Source organism: Halichoeres trimaculatus, unplaced genomic scaffold, assembly GCF_033239565.1.
Source record: "Halichoeres trimaculatus isolate MK-OKI-2021-1 unplaced genomic scaffold, fHalTri1.1 fHalTri1_scaffold_10, whole genome shotgun sequence".
NCBI classification, from domain to species: domain Eukaryota; kingdom Metazoa; phylum Chordata; class Actinopteri; order Labriformes; family Labridae; genus Halichoeres; species Halichoeres trimaculatus.
Window position 1 is genome coordinate 18054940 of NW_027437187.1, and position 20436 is coordinate 18075375.

Sequence of the window (20436 nt, forward strand, 5' to 3'; positions counted from 1 at the left end):
TAGTAGGTATCCCCCATGAAACAATCGACTGATACATGAAAAGAAGGGGAAAATAAAATGAAAGCTGCAGATAAAGCTTGTGTTTTTCTTTAAGAAACCAACTTTTCACCAGTTCTCTCAAGCTTGGAGGGGTAAGTCAAGGTCAGCACACACCAGACCCTGCCCTCATATCCATGGGGAAGTATGGAGGAAAACAGATGTGCAAGAAGCAAAAAGTCCTTCACACCTTAAACATTAAAAGTCTGAAAATACAAAAAACAAACAAATAAACTGAACACTGAAAAGGGAAAATAATTATGTGCGAAGCCACTGCAGACCAAAAGCTGTTCGCTATTTACACCACAGTGAAAACTTAACACACATAGAAAACCCAAAGCTGATCCTGAAGAAAATATGCTCCTACTGGAAATATCAAATTTATTGAATCTTAAAATCATTTGCAAGCATTTTTTTCTGTTAGAAAATGTATTTAGCATCTTTGTCCTTTCTCTCTAACAGTTTACACCTCCTGACTCTCAGATAGAAATAAAAGTCCACGTTTACACAGCTCTTGGCCTTGTGTTTGCATCTAACTGAATAAAAACTCCATGCGCTTAAAATAGTCACATAACCCGTTTGAAAGAAATGATGCAATTTAGTTTAGATGTGTGTAATTATTTACCTATGGGGTCACAGCAGGGTATGTGGTGCAGCTGTCGAAACCTGCAGCACCACCACCAACACTGGGACAATGGTGCCCTCCAGTGTTCACATTGTAAGACCTGTGTGACAGTGCAAAGTCAGCAGGCGACAATTTTTCTATCAAATGCTTTTTAATATCATAACTTTACATTAATTTCACATATGTACAGATAAATATTTCTTTGACAATTAAAGGCAGTATTGAAAATTTAAATACCAGTCCATCCATGTGTCTTTGTTGATACTGCAGAGGTGTAGCCCCCCATTACCTGCCCAGACAGTCCATCATAGGCCAGACTGGTTCCTCTCAAAAGCAGACGGTCTCATAGACTAAGCCACTTGATGATGTAGAAGTTCTTCTTGCCAACTCTCAGCAAAGTAAGTCCATTGGAGAGAATGTGAAGTTTGGGTATCAGTACCTGCTCTGGTTTTTCTGTTCGCTTGTGATTAATCCACACTGCTCCCTCCGAGACCATTCTATATCTGAACACAAACATATTAACAGACTGTTAGATCAGAAATCCCTCTGCTGACAGGATCAGGACATGTGACTACAAAACAGCAGAATTGTGTCACACATGAGCTCACACCTGATGAAAAGCTCTAAAAAGTAAATTATGTAATGAAACTTTTCAATTTTTCCCCTAACAACAAACCCTGCATTTCAGCAACTGATGTAGAAAATTAAATTCCTTTCTAGGGAATTGGTTAATCTCAGGAGAGTGACTGAAGTCAATCACCATAACCTGGATCCTAGTTTAATCATCTATCAGAGAGCATCTGCAAAAAATTAAAAACCAACAGGCTTTCTGTCAGAAAAGTGAAACTCTGAAAAATGTCTACGCAGAGTGTGTGCTTCTGCTGACATTAGAGCTATAGTTTGATTTGAATCAGCTAGACTGTGTGGTGAAGTTAACTGTCTGTTCTGTTTTAAATCTGTTTTAAAATCTGTTTTAAAATCTATTTTTATCTTGTTTGTTTGTTCTTTGTCCTTTGATTTATTGTATCTTTTTAATTAATCTCATTTCTAATTGAATTTTAATTGTTTTCTATAACCTGTTTTGTCTGTAAAGTACTTTGAATTGCATTGCTGAAATGTGCTATAGAAATAAACTTGCCTTGCCTTGCCTTGCCTTGCAGCAGTTTGAAGTCTTGCTCCTTTACCACTTTTCTGTCCAGTTATGTAATAAAGGAGTTATGCTGACCAGGATCCCCTTTGGGTAATATTGTTGTTATTTTCACTAACAAGTAAAAAGTAACCATCACTTTAACAAAGACCCAAATGTAAAAATCATTATTTCTCAGATGGATGAATCACTATTTGCAGCTTTCACACAGGTGTACATTAAAGCAAATTAACACCACAAGAAACAGGAGACAGATTTACTATAATGACTCAGTGTACACTACAAAAAGAATGCAGGAAAGGGTTTATGTCTTTTTATAGTAAAACTGTGTACAATTCTCAACAAGCTTCATTCATTTACAGTGATAAAAAATGTCTCATTTTAAGGTAATACATACGCCGAAATTACTTGTAAAGAGTTTTTTTTTTAAAGTCTGATGATGAAGACAAATTTGCTTGTCAAGTTTTGGAAAATAAAAATTATGTCTGAATTCAAGAAAATAAGCAAGTAAGATTTCATACCCTATTCACAGATTCTTTTAAACATATTGCCAAAAATTCAGGTCCTATATTTGGCTCGTAACCAAATTGCAAAATACACCAACTGCAAATAAACAGCTGCTTGCTCTTTAAATTCTCAGATATTAACCATTTGTGTAAGCTACCCAATTTACTACAAGCAAAAATGTGTCTGTTTCAGGACTTGGGCTTTCAGTTTTCAAGAAACCAAGTGTGAATAACTTAGTATTTATACAGCAGTGGAAGGTATTTCATAGTTCCACTTGTCTCAAAACACCTTTTTACTTTTTGTTCTCCAATTTAATGCCACATAGGATAACATGAAGTTTCACTAACTGGTCCAAGGTTATGTATTTAAATACATGTGCCCTCTGCTGGACCACAGGAGAAACTACATACTAAAGCACTTTAAGAACAAGTTTAGAAGTAGAACACAGACATTACAGCTAAAATGTAAACTTTATTGAGATGTATTGAATGTTTCAGATAGCTGACAGACCTTTATCCAGACACTAAGACTTATTTATTCATTAAATATAAAATTTAATAATAAAAAATATATATTTTGTCTCCCATTTTCTTTGTGACCATTCTTCTTCTATTTTAAAGTGAAAAATGTAAAAACATTCTAACCACATAATCTCAGTTATTTTTCTAAAGCAGAAACCACACCCACGAAAATGTCTTTCCTGATTCAGTGCTCATACTTTGATGTTTCTCAGTTTTCAAAGTGTTGTTCAATTTGCAAACACTGACTACCTGCATTGTGTGGCATCTTTTAGGTTAATGTATAATAAAAAGTAAAATTGTGAGGCTCACCCTTTAGGTCCACCTGGGATGGCGTCAACCTTGCGACAAGCATCGATCACCGTGGTTCCAGGCTCTAACAACAGCTCATGAAAGGGGGCCTCCCTGAAAAGCTCCTGCAGCTCCTCGTCACTCATTCCCTCCAAAGCCTCCACACTGCTGTGGTACAGAGCTTTAGTGCACCTGCAGTGATCACAGTACACATTATTTCACATTTCTCATGTACAGGTGGTTTGAACCAAGTCAAGTTAGAAATTCCATGTTGCTTATTGTCACACATTCCAGCAGCCTTTTGTTTTTTTGAATCAAATAACAAAATATCATTATTGTGAGAAATAAGTTTCATAATGTGATCAATAGAAAATCATTAAAAAGGACAGTGTGTTATGACCTTTTTGCACTCTCAAGTCCTTCCTTTCCATGTACCAGTTTGGTCACTTCTGCAGCCAGTCGTTTATGTGCAAGCCGTTTACTTGGATCCTCTCTCTGCTGCTCCATTAGCCTCTCAATCTCTGCCAGAGGCAGGAAGGTGAACAGTTTCAGGTATCTGAAAAATAATAATTAAGTAATATACCACCTATCCTGGGATTAAATTGATCAGACAATGACATTTCTCCTGCTTCAACTTGGTGAGTATTCATGAAAAGCGGATTTCCTTTTGGCCATGAGCATCAAGCTTCGTCTCACCCACCCCTCAACACTGGCGTCAGGCTGCCGAAGGAAGAACTGATAGAGCTCAAAAGGAGACGTCTTGTCTCTGTTGAGCCACACTGCGTTGCCTGCAGTCTTCCCCAGCTTGTCCCCAACAGAGCTGGTCACCAGTGGGATGGTCAGGCCGTACACCTCCTCTCCACTCACTCTGCAAATATGTGCAGAACAAACATTGATGTCTGGTTTGGGGTATTAAAAACCGTGACAGTCTGACAGAAGTACAATGACAGCACAGGGCTGCATGCTTCATGGTAAGATGGACCAAAACTTAAACTTTCAGTGCAATTACATGTTGATACAGGGATAATAAAGTGGTAATCACAGACTGATAGAAGTGTATGGTGTTCATGCTGTTTCCAAAGTCCTGGTTTTGAAAATTTGAGAATAAACTTTAAAACTAAAAAACTATTCACAGCAGAACACAGATCACCAAAAACTTAAATCTGATTATTCAGTGTTGGACTAAAGGGACATTTGTTTATTGATAGACTGTTAGATATGGAGAAATGCTTAATCTGACCCCTTCTGTTTTTGTACACTGACACTGAGATGTGAGTGAAGAGCTTTACAGGCCATTTAAGTGTTACTTGTATTTTTTGTTTTCTACAACTGCGCCCTTGAACAGCACAGCCTGAATTGTTGGCCTGACTTCGACATCTGTCACAGTAAATCAATATAAAGTGAAATGATTTCTAAAACTGTGTTTCACCAAAGTTATTACACGCTACTCTCCACAACCTGACGAAGCACGTGCACTGAAGGCTGCACGAGCAGCTCTACACGTTTTAACCTTAGTTTTTAACAGGAGGGAAGACATTTACTTGTGAATGTACTCGTGTCCGGACATTATATTGCCCAGCTGGTCGGTGCCCCCGAGTTGGATTTTACAACCGTATATTTGGTTCAAGTGATGGAAGTCATAAGCTTGGAACGCCTGATAGGTGAACTCAGTCAGACTCATCCCATCTACGCTCTTCAGCCTGGACTGCACGCTGTGGCGGCTCAGCATGGTGCCCATCCTGAAGTGTCTTCCAGCCTCAGACAGAAAGTCAACCACTCTCCAGTCCTTGTACCAGCTCAGGTTGTTAAGTACAGTTAAAGATCCCAGCGTTCTGGAGCCGTCTTGAAAGTATAGTTCATGGTTGGTGAAAATCCTGTGGAGGCTATCCCGGATGCTGCGGGTGTTTTCTTCCACAGTCTCCGCGGACAACCGCTCCCTTTCACTGGTCTTCCCGCTCGGGTCACCGATTTGAGCCGTGGCCCCTCCCAGCACTGCGAGGACATGGTTCCCGGCGCTTCGGAAATGAAGCAGGCCGATGATAGCGAGCAAGTTTCCCACATGCAGACTGTCCGCAGTGGGGTCAAAGCCGCAGTAAACAGTCTGAGCAGCAGACTGGAGCAGCCGAGGGAGCTGGTCTTGTGCTGCGTTCTCGGGGAAGGATTCCTTCAGAATACCGCGTTTATTTAAAGAGAAGAGGAGTCCGTTGTGTGCAGAGGGAGAACAGTGAATCTTTGACCTGGGTGTAAGGCACAGACCCCCTAACCTTGGCAGAATATAGGATCCATGCCGCGATATGTGGCGGCAGGTCCGCGCTATGGAGGCCGCCATGTTGGATAACGTGACAAGAACAAGGAGATGGAGTAGAGAGTCATGGACAGTTTACTGTGAGGACAGCGCCCTCTACAGGGCTGGTTCAGAGACCTTTATGAGTTTGACACGTAGACTTCATTATAAAATATTAATTGATACGTAACACAGCCCGGTTGAAAGAAAAAAAAAACATTATGTATATCAAATATCATGAGAGGACTTTGTAACTAGCTCTTTGTAACTAGCTCTTATACAGGCTGTAATTAATACTGATGATTCTGAAGCAAACAAGATCAGTACCTAACATTTTGTCCACCAAAATCAGCTTCCCCTCTGGAGCTTTTTAGTGTTAGTGTTTGGAAGGGGTACACATTCCCACACATAAATGCTTATATCCAGAATATTGAATAAATCCTGATCTTTTGATGGCTCTAAAGGTCAGCAGGCCTTTCCTGACTGGTAATGCAGCATTTCATGATCCACAATATTGGACTCAATTAGATTATCCATGGCTCATCAGCTGATTTAGTGTGTTTTATTTATATTTATTTTATTTTTATTTTTTACCACAAAGCATCATTAAAGCCATGTGATATTCCAGAAAATGCAAAGTTATATTACCTTAAATCTATAAATATACAGAATATACAGGTCTTATATGAACCAGCAACTGCATTTTTTTCAGGTATTAAACCATTTGGACCACACTATTATTAATAAACTCTATTTAAATTTATTCACCAAAATAAAATAAAAAATGAAACAGCATAATGTTATATTTACTGACACAAAAATATAACCCCAGTCTTCATTATGAGAAGAACTAACTTTAAAAAGTCCTCTGCAAATAAAATTCAAAGCATGCAATGTATGATGAGTCAATGATACACTCAGGTCTGACTTGAGGTACAGCTGTTTTGACTGCTGGAAGTGATATCCCATGGATAAAATGCACTATATTACTCATCTATAATAACTGGAAACAATCAGGGTGGCTATAAGGAAAAAAGGTCAGACAAATCCACTTGCAAGTATTCAACTCATGCAGTTGTATTTGTGGATATTTAACTTGAGCAAAGACAACTGTCTTGAGCGTGGCAGAAAAGAAAGTAAATAATGATGACCTAAAATGATGAAAAAATGAGATTGAGTTTAAAATAATTTTATTTTAAATCCATTCCATGTCAACTGGTTCCATTGTTTAAATGTCTAGATATACATTCATCAAACATTTACAGTATTGTTACCACGCCACAGTACACATTAACAACACATCCAAAGACAGTCTCTGATGTTTCATCACACGTCACTATAGCCACAAAAAAATCTCCATGAAATCCAGGAAGAAAAATACAAATCAAAACTTAATTTCTATGTCTGCTGCTCCCTGGTTACATTTTACTGCCGTATTTTGGATAAATAAAAATAAATGACAAATGAATCAGTATTGTTTGTGTTTATGTGCTGTAAGGCAGAACACTATAAATGTATTTTCCAGAGAGGCTATAGAGACAAAGATATTTTCTAAAAAAGGGGGGAAATAATATTTCTATGTCCTGAGCTAGTTCAACAAAGGAAGACTAGAATTCCCTGATACAAGTTCAAAATTCCCTTGTCAATTGAACACAAAACAGACTTTACTAAGGGTAAGCACACATCACAAATTTACAAGATTTCTTGAGGGCGTGGCTCCAAAAGTTTTTCAACCATCTTAGGTGAAAGTCTGTCCTTTTCAAAGAAAATCCTTCATAATCTACTTTTTTTTACAGCAAAACAATACTCATCCTAAAATCTCTCTGTACTTGTGATAGTTAGTCTGTGACATCTTTTCCTGTCTGCATGGCCCTGTGGTATCACAAACAGCCCATCCCAGCTGGCATTATGACCAGTTTATTCATTTCAAAAGTGTATGTGTGCTATAGTCAAGTATTTTATTGGAATCTCTTGTTTTATGGCATGGGCACATGCTAAGGCACAGATTGTTGTAGTTAATCTAGAAGCACATCTTGAAAGGGAAAACCGAGCTGCTGAATGGGACTGACATTCTGCAAGAAGATATAACATAGAGGCAGCTTGATGGTCAGTAATCTACTCATGGCATAAGAAATGTTTGGTGAGTTAGTACAACATAGCAGCGACTGAGGAGAAAAGTCAGACAGAAGCACAACAATAAAAACATTACATACTGCATATCATTACTGCATCTTCTTCACTGCAAAAGCATGTAATGTCATGGCAAACGATGAGTGCATTTAGTTTCTGTATTCAATTAGCAACAGAAATGTGAAGTGAAGAAGCAGATAAAAGGTTGTTTTGTATGAGAACAGGCAACTACATATGATTTCTTGTAATATCAACAAAATTCTGTGCATATATTACCTTTTTTTCAATTTGCAACCTGAGAACAGAGTATTTGACGATCAGTGCGGACATTTCAAATGATAAATGGTGTTTGATTGCAATCAAATATCACAAAGGTCAAGATTTTTTCAACTACTTAAAGTTGTGAGCTAGTGCAGCCCTGTGTGGCCTGCAAGTGCTTTCAGTTTATATCATAAGAGCTTCATTTAACAGATGAAAGCAGTGAAATGAACTGAAATCTCCACTTTTCATATAGCATCAAAGAAAAGGAATGTCCCCAGTGGGGTTCAGATTAAGGATATTCTGATTACCAGTCGCCCTGTTGTCCTTATGTCTATTTACACTGCACACTTTAATGGTGCCATTTCAAATAAACAAGTATCTGATTTAGTCACATGTATATACTTTAGTATAAAAATATCCAATTCAATTTAAACACACGTATGCAGCATGTATGCATACAGAACATACAGTACATATCTAACTTTAAATTTCAAACATTTCAAAGTATTTACCAAACAGAGGAATACAAAAGTTGATCATCATTAGTACCTTGTATACCTCATGAGTTAAAAGCTGGAGCGAGCAATGTCATCATATCAGCTATGTACAGTTCACTCTCTTTATACAATGTGGTGTCACTATAAACACAAGGTTTGTGTTTTTTAATGATTGGATTTTAATAAATTCTTCTATTTGGATTTTGGTTGGATTAGCAGACTGGGGGAATAAAAAGACTGACATATTATCCAAGCCATCGAGGACTCATGTTTTCACTATTTCCTTGTTAACATGTTTGAGATGTAGGTCCACTGCATTGTGAATCCATTTTGAAACACATTAAGTATCTAATTCTCCATTATTAGACACTCATCAGAAGTGGCTGGCTGGCTTCATTTCACTCACAGAATCAAATCATCAGTGTAGGCAGCCACAGCCTTGTACTTGTTTTAGTCTTTTGATTTTCAGTTACAACAAAAATGGACAGAGGAATCTAAGAAAATGGGAAATCAAAACAGAACACGTGATTATTTTTTCTATCACAGAGGAGTTATGCTCTCTTTTTGCCATAGCTTTAAAATGTGCATGCAAGACCCGAGAGTCTTAGTCTACCCTACAGAGCACAAGATAGAAGGCAAAAAGACAAAAACTGTCAGAAAAGCAACCAGAGACAACCTTTTCAAGAAACAGAGCTTAACTACTGAGAAACAAGATTTTGCTTTGTGTTATGGTGCCCAACGTCCACCTGTGCTTAGGTGGTAATGAGGTTTTTGCATTTTGTTAGCCCTTGAAAAGCAGGACACAAAACAGGATGGAGTGACGACCGTCTCTGTGTGTATTTTAAAGAAAAAGGCATTTAACAGAGGTTGAATATAAAAATCACAGGTGTTTTTGTGCTTCTGACTTGCATTGTGGTGCATGGGCACAGTGAGTCTGTGGCTAGGATTGTTTCAGTCTTGAAAAACTTCAAAATAAGTTAATTTTGCTACCGTAATCTAAAGTGTAAAAAAATGACTGCCTGTAGTTTGTGGTTAAACATGTTGATAATTCATACCATGGCTGGAATTTCAAAGACAATAGTTATTTCCACTATCATAACAAAGAAAGAATGGCTTATAGAAGACTCACAGTACAATTAAATGATTATGTTCAGGGTTATAACGGGTATAAAAAGGTGAAGGTACACGGTGAGGGACAGGTGTACATCACCATTCCCAACTGACAGAAGCTGCCTTTCTTGAAAACTGCATTATTACTGTTTTACTGCTGCCACCAAAGTTATTTGGGTGTTGTTAGCTGAGGATATATGGCTCTTTGCTCTTTGACATCAGTATAAAAATCTAGTATTAAATAAACTGCTGGAGTGGCGACCATCAAGTTCACTATCTTTCCTTGTTTAAGGGCTTGTCAAGGAGACAGGAGAGAGATAACCTCAGATGTTACCATGAAATTTAGCGTATTTATCTCAGAGTTTGGTCAATGATTGCATACAATGGTATATCCATATAGGGTCTCAATAAACTGTACATCACATCTTTGCATACATAATATTTCTGTCTGTGAAGTTCACACAGTGGAGAGGAGAGCACTGTGTCAAGGATCTTTTGTACTAACCAGCTTCCAAAGATGACTCCTGCTGCAGCATCAGGGTTTAGTGGTTCAAGCTAGCTTATAGAGAACTCTCTTTTTCTGTCCCTGAAATAAAAAAGGAGTTGATTTGTAGGGGTTCCGCTCCTGGGTTAATCACCCACAACCCTTAGTACATGTCTCTGTAGATTTCCTGAAGGAGCGGGTGCAGTGAGGTGTCCTCTGTCTTTTTGATCTCCTGCACCAGCTGTGCATGCTCAGTGACCAGCTGCCGAAGGTCAGCCAGTTTCTGCAGCAGCTTGGGGAAGAGGAACGTGTCATCCGGGTGATTGGCCAACAGGTGGAGCTGAAGCACCTGCACAATGCTCTCCTGCATTCGCTCAATGTGCGCCACATTCACCAGGCCTGGTCGGTCTAATGACAGAGGAAGCAAAACAAACTTGATTTATACGCCATCACAACAATATTCTGTTGGAATTAAATGACAGAATGAATTAATGAATTAATTAAATTAACAGACAAGCAGATTGAGGGGAAAGATGTGTTTTCCTGCTTGCTCACCTCCACAGCAGATGATAGCAGCCACAAACAGAGCAAGGTCACTGTCATCTAGCTCCAGCCCGTTAAACTTCATTGCAAACTGGAACTTGGGCTCCATCATGTCACTGAACGGCCGCCGCAGGCTCTTCAGGAATTCCCGGGTAATAAATCCTGCGCCATATGCTACAAGCAGCCCATCCTTGTTCATACTGGAGGCAAGCATGGCAAAGAGAGCCTCATACACGCCATATTTCAAAAGTGTCACCTGATCGTTGAGGTCTAAGCTTGAGAACCCCGGGACAGATTTTGCAAACTCTGTTAGCTCTGTGACAGTTTCCACCGATGTGCACTGGCAGCAGTGGAAAATCCGAACTTCTGCCTCCCTGTCCTTAAGTGCTCCCGCCGAGCCAACCATCTTCGCCACCAGGGTCTGCTCTGCCAGCTGGAGGGTCTCCATGTCGTGGATGACAAAAGGCTGTGGGCGACAGAGAATGATGGACTGTTATGAGCCAGAAACGTATCCCACATCAGCCTCCCTCTACTGGCGCTGCACTAAAGCTAGACTTCAATCTAAAACACTTTGAGGGGTTGTGGAACCTGCTCTATATGTTGATTGTATTGAGGAAATCTTTGTTGTGATTTGGCACCACATGAATAAAAGTTTATTAGCAGATCTATTGATTGACCATCTGATTAATTCAAGTGTGAGAATGTGGTCAAAAAAGTGTATTTGCAATGACACGTTAATGAGTGCAGTACATTGTCGGTACATTGTGTTCTGTAATTTTGGCCTACAGACATAAACTTGACTACATAAATATGGAAAAAGATGAATCAGCAAAGTCTATACATGAAACACTGAAGTGACTATAGTGTTTACACATAATCTTAACCTGTAGGAGAGGATTAGCCTAAAGCCTTTATTGACACTCATGTGTTTCCACAAAGACATAGTAACTCTCTTTGACCCTGTGGCTATGTAATTATGAATGTCACTCTGAACAGTCAAACGTGAGTTTGTGTACAAATAATTTAGTATAAAATACAATAAAATAATTTCAAAAGTAAAGCTGTGTTAGAGCAAAGAGGTTTTAACTGAGGTAAATGATCTAGATGTCAAAAATAATAACAGATTACATTTGAATCTTGGGCCTAGTTTTCAAATAGTTTTAGATTTTTTTCATAGAATTTTTATTGCTATCAGATGTATTTCAGGTAAGAAAAGAAGCTTTTCAGCACATGGCTACAGCCAATGGTTGTTAAAATTTATGCAACTGTCCCTATCCCTGAACTCGTTACAACACCTGAACCACAGCTACAACTGTTGCTGCACATCACCATCAGAGCTCTGATTAATGAATGCTGTGCTAAATGTGGGGTACAGTAACAAGGGAAAGTATGAGGGACACGTCAGGGGGTGTTTATTTTTAAGACACTTGTACATCATCAAACCACTGTTGTCAGATAACTTGTGACACACTATAAGTTGCATATCAATCACAAAGTATATCTTGAGGTGTTTAATTTACTATAATGCTAAATGTGCATGAATTGCTTCTCTCCTTTCTGAAAGGCTTGAAACAACATTGCAGATAAATTCTCTTTGCTTATGCACTCATTCCTTCTGTGTAAAAGCCTAAACTATCTTCTTCCTAATAGACACATTGCGTCCTGTTATTGTCACCATGACTACAGGGGAGGTACTCCAGGGAGACTCTATGGATTCCCACAACAATTTTGCAATAACCTGGACTTTCCAGTGTCAACCCCTTCAAAGCTTAAAGGTGTTTGCAAGTCATTTCTTTTGCTAGAAATATTATTACTTTTTATACTCAGAGTGGAAGGGTGCTACATCATTAGCATTACACCTGCAAGTGAAGGGAACGTCTATAGGTTTTTTGAATATCTAAATTAACACAATTTATGATCTGAAAAATCACAGGATACAAACAAGACTACAGAACTCTGACTGGTAAAAAGCTAAGAGAAGATTTTTCTGCAATGCCGACTTGTTTCTGAGGCTTTGCTACATAAAACTATTGACTGTATGATAAATGAACATAGTCCCTATGACATCATCCATCTGTTTCTGAAGCAGAGTTTTGAGGCAGTCATTGGCAGGGGTCAAATTAGAAATGGGTGGGCTCTCCTCACTAACAACTTCAGGGTCCCTGCCTGTCAATCAGCTGAGCTGTGCCTCTGATTGGGCAAACTCACATTCCCAATATCTTCTAAACTACTGATTTGGAAAAAAATTCAACGCCCTGTTCTGGGTGCGCTGTTGGAGAAATTAGCTATTCAGACAGGATACATTTTTTGTACCAGTCTGTAAATTTGTTTAATTCTGCAGTGAAAATTGCATTTTTGGCTTGGTGTGTAAGTGATTTCTAGCATTTCTGGTCCCATACTCAAGAGGACACTTGATGAACTGCAGATTTAAGCATATCCAATTGCTTCATATTGTTGAACCGGAGATTGCCCCTTGCATAAAACTTTAGCTAAATGCTAAAGTCTAATTTTTTGAAAGAATAACTTGTACAACGTTCAATTTCTCTGTTTGTAGCATGTTAGGTCTTGTAAGTAGAGGGAATGTCTTTAACATTTTAGATATCCGGAAATTATGATCTGGCACATTGTTAAGTGCTCACAAGACAACAACATGTCAACTAGCAAAATGCTACAGGTTACTAGGAAACAAGCTTTTACAGCTATGCTAGTTGGACACATACTGCCATGAGCCAAATGTTAATGTTTGACTTTTAGCAAGATGTTTGAGGAGTTTGTCATCTCTGTTTAGAATTGTAGCATGCTAACACTTGTAAGTAGAAGGAATGTCAAACACTTTATTTATCCTATAGCTGGGAAACGAAGGCCCTGACATGCTGGCTTTCCCAGCTTAACGCTAATGTCTGCCTTTATCAACAGTAATATTCACAGTGTTCCCTTGCACCATGTAGAAGTATGCCAACATTTTTAATGCCATTGGTCGAGGTAATGTCTCCACCACCATATGGGTTTAAATTTTGAGCAACTGGTGGTGTAATGCAAAAAGTCATGTCAAAAACAGAGTGGACCTCATTTTTTGGGCCACCCTTACCTCTGGTACAAAATGTTGTGGCAGTCCTACACCTGTGTTGATAACTTCCACACATGAAAACAGCAAGGTAAGCCAGATGACCAGGAGATCAACTCAGCAATCTAGCTAGCATGGCTAAAATAAAGAGCTAGCATTGTCTTATTTTGTTGTGATTTTCTATGGCTAACTTAGTCCTAGAGCCCTGACAGATAAAACTGACGGGAAGATTAACTGACAGATGAATCAGTATTAACTGATCATCTATAAGAGGCCTGTTAATAAGACTGAATTATTCCAAAAATTAACCAGAAAACAGACTAGCTGGGAGCAATCAAAGCCACTTTGCATTTCTTAAGTTTGTTTACCTAAAGGCCTTAAATATCCAGTCAGGACCTGACATGCAGATTAATCAAACCTCTGCAAAACCAGTTGAGGCAGGAGATGAAAATAATATTTATTCACAGCACACAAATCAGAGCCAGTGACACAGTGGCTCAGTATCCCTCCCAGACATATGACCTAGATCAAACTTCTGGGATATTCAAAGATCTGAGACCTCTTAATTTTAATGTGTAAAAGTTGTTCTATATCAGCAGTCTCAGAATCAAGGTTATGAAACGCGAGTATTTGTGGACAACTCTACAATATGACTTTTGAGCAAATTTCTATGTTGCATTAAAGTCTTGAGACACCATGTCCTTTCATAATCAAGCATGGGTCAAAGCATGAGTTTATCTTTTCTTTTTTTTAACTTTGTGTCAACTGCTAAATATTCCACAGAGTCCCTATATGCTCTAAAACCATGCTTTGAGCTTTGAGCTCCAGTAGCTGGAGTCTGTGTTTGAACATTGGTGTATGCATGGACTGACCTCTCCCTCTTGACCTATTTCCCACCTACAAAAATCAATCTGTGAAGTTCACGACCACTCTAGGCTACAGTGTCTGACCCTCCATGCCCTGTGCTCAGCATTTCAACATAATTAAGGAGGGCAGTACTGAAGTTTCTTTTTGTAGGTGAGACTTTGAGAGGGATGTGGTAGGCTCAAATCCTGACTCTTTATATAATTTCAGTGCAAACAGATGTCTCCTTGTCCAGCTTGTGAACTGGCTTGCAATGCTGATTGGGAAAGTTATTTCTATCACTGGCTAGCAGCACAAGCTCTCTCAGGGTAGCGGCTGCCAAATATTATTGTGACATTAACGTGATTGCAAATTTTGGATGTGCTCAGAATAACTATGAAATCAGCCCAGAAGGGAAAGATAAATTAACAAGTTTTAAGTCAACATGATCTGGGCTTGTGAAGAAATTCTGGATGTAAGAAAAACCAAAAGCCACACAAACACACACACACACACACACACACACACACACACACACACACACACACACACACACACACACACACACACACACACACACACACACACACACACACACACACACACACACATCTCACTAACACAGAGCCACCACTCATAACAAACATACAGGAGTGCTGGTCTTGCCGGTGAGGATGGTCCGAGCCTTGGCCTTGTTCATGTTGAAGTTCTTGAGGTAGGCCTCGTAAATCTGCCGAGCCAGCGTTTTCTGGTCGGCTAGCTGTGGGTCTTCCACCTCCCTGTCCCCTGTCACCAGCTCCGCCTTCAGCTTTAGCTTCTCTGACTGGGGCATCCGACCAAAACGGATGGCTTTGGGAGCAAACAAACACAAAGTTAAACTACAGTTGCAGGAAATGTGCAAATGTACAATCTAACATATTTTGAAAAATGTTATTCATAAATTTTAAAGAGATGTTAATCTTTTTACAAATAAAAGAAACGACCTATTGACACTTCTGCATGAGAAGAGAAGACAGGATGCTTTTACAGAACTAAAATATTCTCAAATTCAAAGTAAAGATTCACTGGAAAATTGCAACAAAGACACTTTTCTGATGACAAAAAATCGAAGTAGATGAAAGCGCAGAAAAATAACCAGCAAAAACTACAGAAAACCTCCTAATAAAACCTTAAGTGGACTAGCAATTATATGGTTTAAAATGGTGCAAATGAGAGGTGCTCAGTCTGTTCAGCATCTTTAAGTGTTTGTGTGTTGTGCCAGAGCCATATTTTTTTCAACACACATGGATCTGAAAGGCAGTATTCTGTCTGTGCTCCACTGAACATGATAATATTACACACTGCATTTCTTTCACATGTCAACCCTCATAACTGGATAAAAATGTAGCCTAGGGCTCTAATTTTAATGTCAAGGAAGTCCCCTTCTCAAAAACAAAAAACAAAAAAACTTTTGTCTTGCTATTAAAAAGCTAGTGATAACCAGTTCTGCAAACAGAAAGTGCAAGTACAAGATGAATGAAAATAATCTTTCCAAGACAGGCCAGGTTTACCAGGAGAACACTGAGCAGTTTCTAAAGTAGGAGATTTCTATGGCAAAAACATGAAGTATGTCTATTTCAGTTGTAAAGGTTTGGGCGGTCCCTTGAACATCTATTGAGAAAAAAATGTCATAAACAATGGTGTGCTGGAAAGCCATCAGTCATAGTTATTTTTGACATGCCACAATGGCAACTTTGGATGAATCAACACTTGTGAGTTCATGTGTTTCAGTCTGATTTCTGTGAAGAATAAAGCAGTCACACATAAAGTTTTTGTTTTTGTTTTTTTTGCAAAGAGTGTTGTGAAGTTTTCAGGGTGTTCTCTTAATGAGCCTGTAAACTGGGATGTTAAAATGAGGTGACAGAAAAAAGACAAAGAACAGAAGAACTCAAAGCTGCTCATAATGCTGAGTGACCGAACATAAATACAATAGCAGGAAGTTATTTTGAATCAGTTTTTTTATTAAGATCATGGTAAAAGTTAAAGCCCTGATGCATAAAAACAAAGGTTACTAGATACTACAAGGTGTGAGAAAAGTGTGTCTCAGATTGCACTTGTTTTTCTTTGAGGGGGATACAGGCACCTCTCAGACGTCCTGATCTCATTTACCTAATGAGATTAGAGGTGAACTGTTTCCAACCTCTCTCTGGCAACTGAAGTGGGCACAAGATGATGCACCGTCTTGTAAACACACACAAACCAATTCCTAACAAGTCAACTTCCAGCTGCACCTACCACTTGTGCTTTACGAGACTATAAACTCATTATAGGAGATCTGATTTCCCTCTTTTTTTTTCCCCACGAGCCACCCACTGCTGAAACAGATCCAGACCGGCCGAGCAGCACTGAGCAGGGGATGAAATACGGGGCGGGCAGACAGCATGAGGGCCCATTAGATTACTGCTCGCAAAGTGGATGGAGCGTCTGAAGCTGCTAAAGCTTCACAACGGACGCCTGGGCAGGAGCCAAGTCTGATTAAGATGAGAGGAAGTGAGTGATGCTAAGCTGAGCGTAAGTCCCAAGAAGTGGTGTGAGGGGATGAGTCTGCGGGGGCAGAGGGGAGGGGGCTAAAGGTGGGAGGCTGTCAATCCATGAAGTCAGCTGTTTCAACGGCTGAGTCTCAGCAGAAGCTTCAGGATGTTCAACATGTTCTTTTCTACATTTCTTTGAGCATGAAACCATTCAATGATAAGCTTATCACAATGATCCCATCAGTACACTATGAACAAGGTTTTATCATGCTTAATCATCAAGTTCCTGGGTTCACTGATGGTTAGAGTGATACAAAAAGATCCAACAGAAAGGGTGTTATTGTAGTAGACACAGAAAACATTAAGGGTAGGCAAGTGAGCAAACTTTGAACAAAGACACTGAATTTTACAAATTCAAAAAGCTTGCCCCCAGTCTTGGTAAACAAAAAGCCAGATAGGCTAAGGCCTGATACTCAGGAACATCCAGTATCATCAGCACAAGTTTTGGTATGAGTCAAGGGCTATTACCAACAGAAGCACAAAGGTCCAAAATTAGAAATTCTGCTGTCCTGTAGGTCTCTAGAGATCTGGTTACTCTGGTCTCAAATCTCCTTCCTCCCCCTCTAGAGTTACATTTAGGGCGATGAAACTCAATACAGATATACCGTAAGAGGAAGTGCAGCTGACAGAAATACTACTACTGCTGGGTGGCTGTAAGGTACTACTGTAACATCATCAAGATCAGGGCTTTTTCTTAAGGAAGCTTTCCCAGTCTGAAACCTCAAGGGACAGAGTAAAGCTGCTCAGTCCAGCCTCTGGATCACTGCCAGCGTGCTCAGTCTGTATGTAAACCCTCTGACTGCCCTGACCTTTTTGATCTTTCTGCTAAAAATTACACTTATGTCCTATGAAACTAACCTCTCAAGCAAACAGTTTTCTTACCCTAATCAATACACTGGCCTCGACCTGAGGTGAGCATCCCAAGTCATATTTTCACTCGGAATAAACAGTTTAACAAAATCATGTGCTTTAAGCTCAAGATTTTTGTAAAGAGATAAGAACGATTAAAAAAACATGATGAGGGGTTTTAAAGGAGCGCTGTTTGCAGTGTTTACAGATTTTTATGGACTGGTCTGACTGACTGCCAAACTTGTGTTCAAAGCTCCGTTGAGGGGTTTTCAGCTGGTCACTAACAAATTGGAATAAATAACATCTTGAAGTGACCTACAAAAGCAAGTAAGACCTTAAAAATGCAGACTTGCTATTTCTATAAAGCCATTTCTGGTTCCTGAAACCTCTGGTGGGGTGTAGGTTTCAGCCAAAGCTGCATACAAAAAGCCGTACTTTACTTTTTCCAAGTTTTGGATGATTGAGTGTAACAGTGTTAGTTGTTAAACTATAGCAGGATGAGAATTTTTGTTACGGGCAAATGACTTGTACATAAACTAGACAAAATTAGTGAGGAAACAAGAGGTACCCCCTTGGCCCACAGGGTGTGTGTGCATTCAGTCATTTGTCCTAACTTGATATTGGCTATCCACCTGTTTTCCTGTGATCTCTATGTCTGTTTCCTCTCAATGTAACAAAAGATAAATCAATGAAGAAAAGAAGTCATTAAAAGGAAGAAAAATGTACAAAAAGGATCCACAATATGACTTTAGTACTTAAGGGATACAACTTTATCTTAACTGTGATCTAACTCTTTACAATTTACGAAATAGACGTCACAAATAGAATCTGAAAAGCATAAGAAAAATATAAGATGATTTTGGTTTCAAAAAATGCAGAAGGTTTTTTCAGCTGAAATAATGCTTCTCTAAGAAATTGAACTCCTTAAACTCTGTGTTCTTTATATTCAGATCTGTTAAGAGCTAAGCTGACATGTTTTTTATGAAGCTGGGAAACATTTAATGACCCTTAATGTGGAGAACCAATTGGTCATGTGATTTCCTTTCTTGCTCAAGGGGTTGTTGGGTTCAGCAAATGCAATTCAATAGGACTCTGGCAGTGTAGGCAGTGCAGATTTTAGTTTTCTACTGTAAACAAGAAAATTCAGATTTTCCAAATTGCTAAACCTTTGGGAATCAGTCTGACACCCTGCTGCGATGTTCAGTTAGTGGCTTGCCTTAACACGCAACTCAAAACCCTACAGTGGTGTTCAATTACTTATATGTGAGCTAATTATGTGCGTGTATGTGTGTACGTGCCGGCTTTATATCTCTTGGCATCTGCAGAAGTGTGCTAGTAGTGTGTGTTTACACGTAACATGAACCATGCATGAGTGTGTGTGTGTGTATGTGTGTGTGTGTGTGTGAGACTGGTTTCGCCTAGGAGCACTCACCGTTGTGGGACATGCCCACTGACAGGCACTTCTGGAAGCGGCAGTATTGGCACTTGTTACGGTTCTTCTTTTGGATCTTGCAGCGGCGCTCACATTTGTCGTACTCCAGCTTAAGGCGGATCGTCCGCCGGAAAAAACCCTGCAGGAACGAGATAAAATGCATGAAGTAAATACAAGAATAAATAAAAAACAGAAATTTGAAGATACAGAGCTTACAAAGCTAACAAATACTGCTGTTGTGAAACCAGTTTTGTGGTCCAGAAAAAGAAATATTGAGTAGCTATGAGGTAAGAATCCACTTAAAAGCATTTAACAACGTATTCCCTTATGAATGGAGCGTGTCAATATCAGACACTTTATTTCACCATTAGTCAAGCACTTGCTCAACCTTGACCAAAAAGAAAAATTCAACTCTGACAAGGAACAGAGGGACTTAGTTACATACAAGCTTGCAGTTGGGTTTGAAAGCGGCCCCAGAGAAAAACAAATGAAGCCAAACTAAATAGTCAAATTTTGTGCGTGTTAAAACATACACAGATGTCCAAACAGTACAACTAACTAACACAAATACAATACAATAAAAGACAGCACACTTTAAGCACATGAGCACTTTCTCTTGATAGCCTGTTAACCTCACATGCTGACACATTAATACACGTGTACCACATGAGTGACAGAGGACCCGGTCAGAGGGGGTTCATGCTGACACTGCTTGTGTCCACTGTCATAAAAGGATCATAGCAGGGTCGTTACAAAGGTCAGGGTTTTACTACTTTACTACATGATAAATTGATGGAATGAAATGATATGCATGGAGAAATACTTTTGTAAACGCCGTTACATGTATGAAATAGTTTTAAATATTTTCTATAACTATGTTGTCTGGTCATCTCATGTTGAGATTTGCATTGTTGTCGGTAGCACTGAGATATTCTAAGTGTTAAACATCACTATGGCATTCTTTTATGTGTTTTAACTACTGTATATGTACTGCTTATTAAGTCATGAACTATTCATTTTCAGACAACATACCATCCAACAATGGACATTTACTGTAAATGATAATTTTTCCCTGTTGGTACTCATATTTACATATAATACTTTTGTGGCATATTTAAACTTCAGTAGTTGCAGCCTATAGCTGCTTTGATTAGATCATAGGAACGCAGCACATTATTTGATACTAAAAGGCAGATTGGGCACAACCTGGTGTTTGATATTCTGCAAAATCAAATTATGGGGCCC

The 20436-nt window shown here is 39.1% G+C and overlaps 2 protein-coding genes across 2 annotated transcripts in view; both read right to left on the reverse strand.

The window, feature by feature from the left end:
- Window positions 1-822: 822 nt before the first annotated feature.
- Window positions 823-5458, reverse strand: yars2 (tyrosyl-tRNA synthetase 2, mitochondrial). The gene is made up of 5 exons (XM_074677823.1): window positions 4666-5458; window positions 3825-3992; window positions 3525-3680; window positions 3146-3316; window positions 823-1164 (listed from the first exon to the last, which is right to left on the reverse strand). Exons 1-5 carry the CDS (start codon window positions 5451-5453, stop codon window positions 1005-1007), a joined length of 1443 nt encoding a protein of 480 aa, XP_074533924.1. The 5' UTR covers window positions 5454-5458; the 3' UTR covers window positions 823-1004.
- Window positions 5459-6548: 1090 nt separating this feature from the next.
- Window positions 6549-20436, reverse strand: part of pparab (peroxisome proliferator-activated receptor alpha b) — a 35965-nt gene continuing 22077 nt past the window's right edge. The window contains exons 4-7 of the mRNA XM_074677062.1: window positions 19192-19330; window positions 14990-15189; window positions 10446-10899; window positions 6549-10298 (exon numbers count right to left, since the gene is read on the reverse strand). Coding sequence (XP_074533163.1) covers window positions 10054-10298; window positions 10446-10899; window positions 14990-15189; window positions 19192-19330 — 1038 coding nt within the window. The 3' untranslated portion in view covers window positions 6549-10053. The remainder of the gene's footprint in view (window positions 10299-10445; window positions 10900-14989; window positions 15190-19191; window positions 19331-20436) is intronic.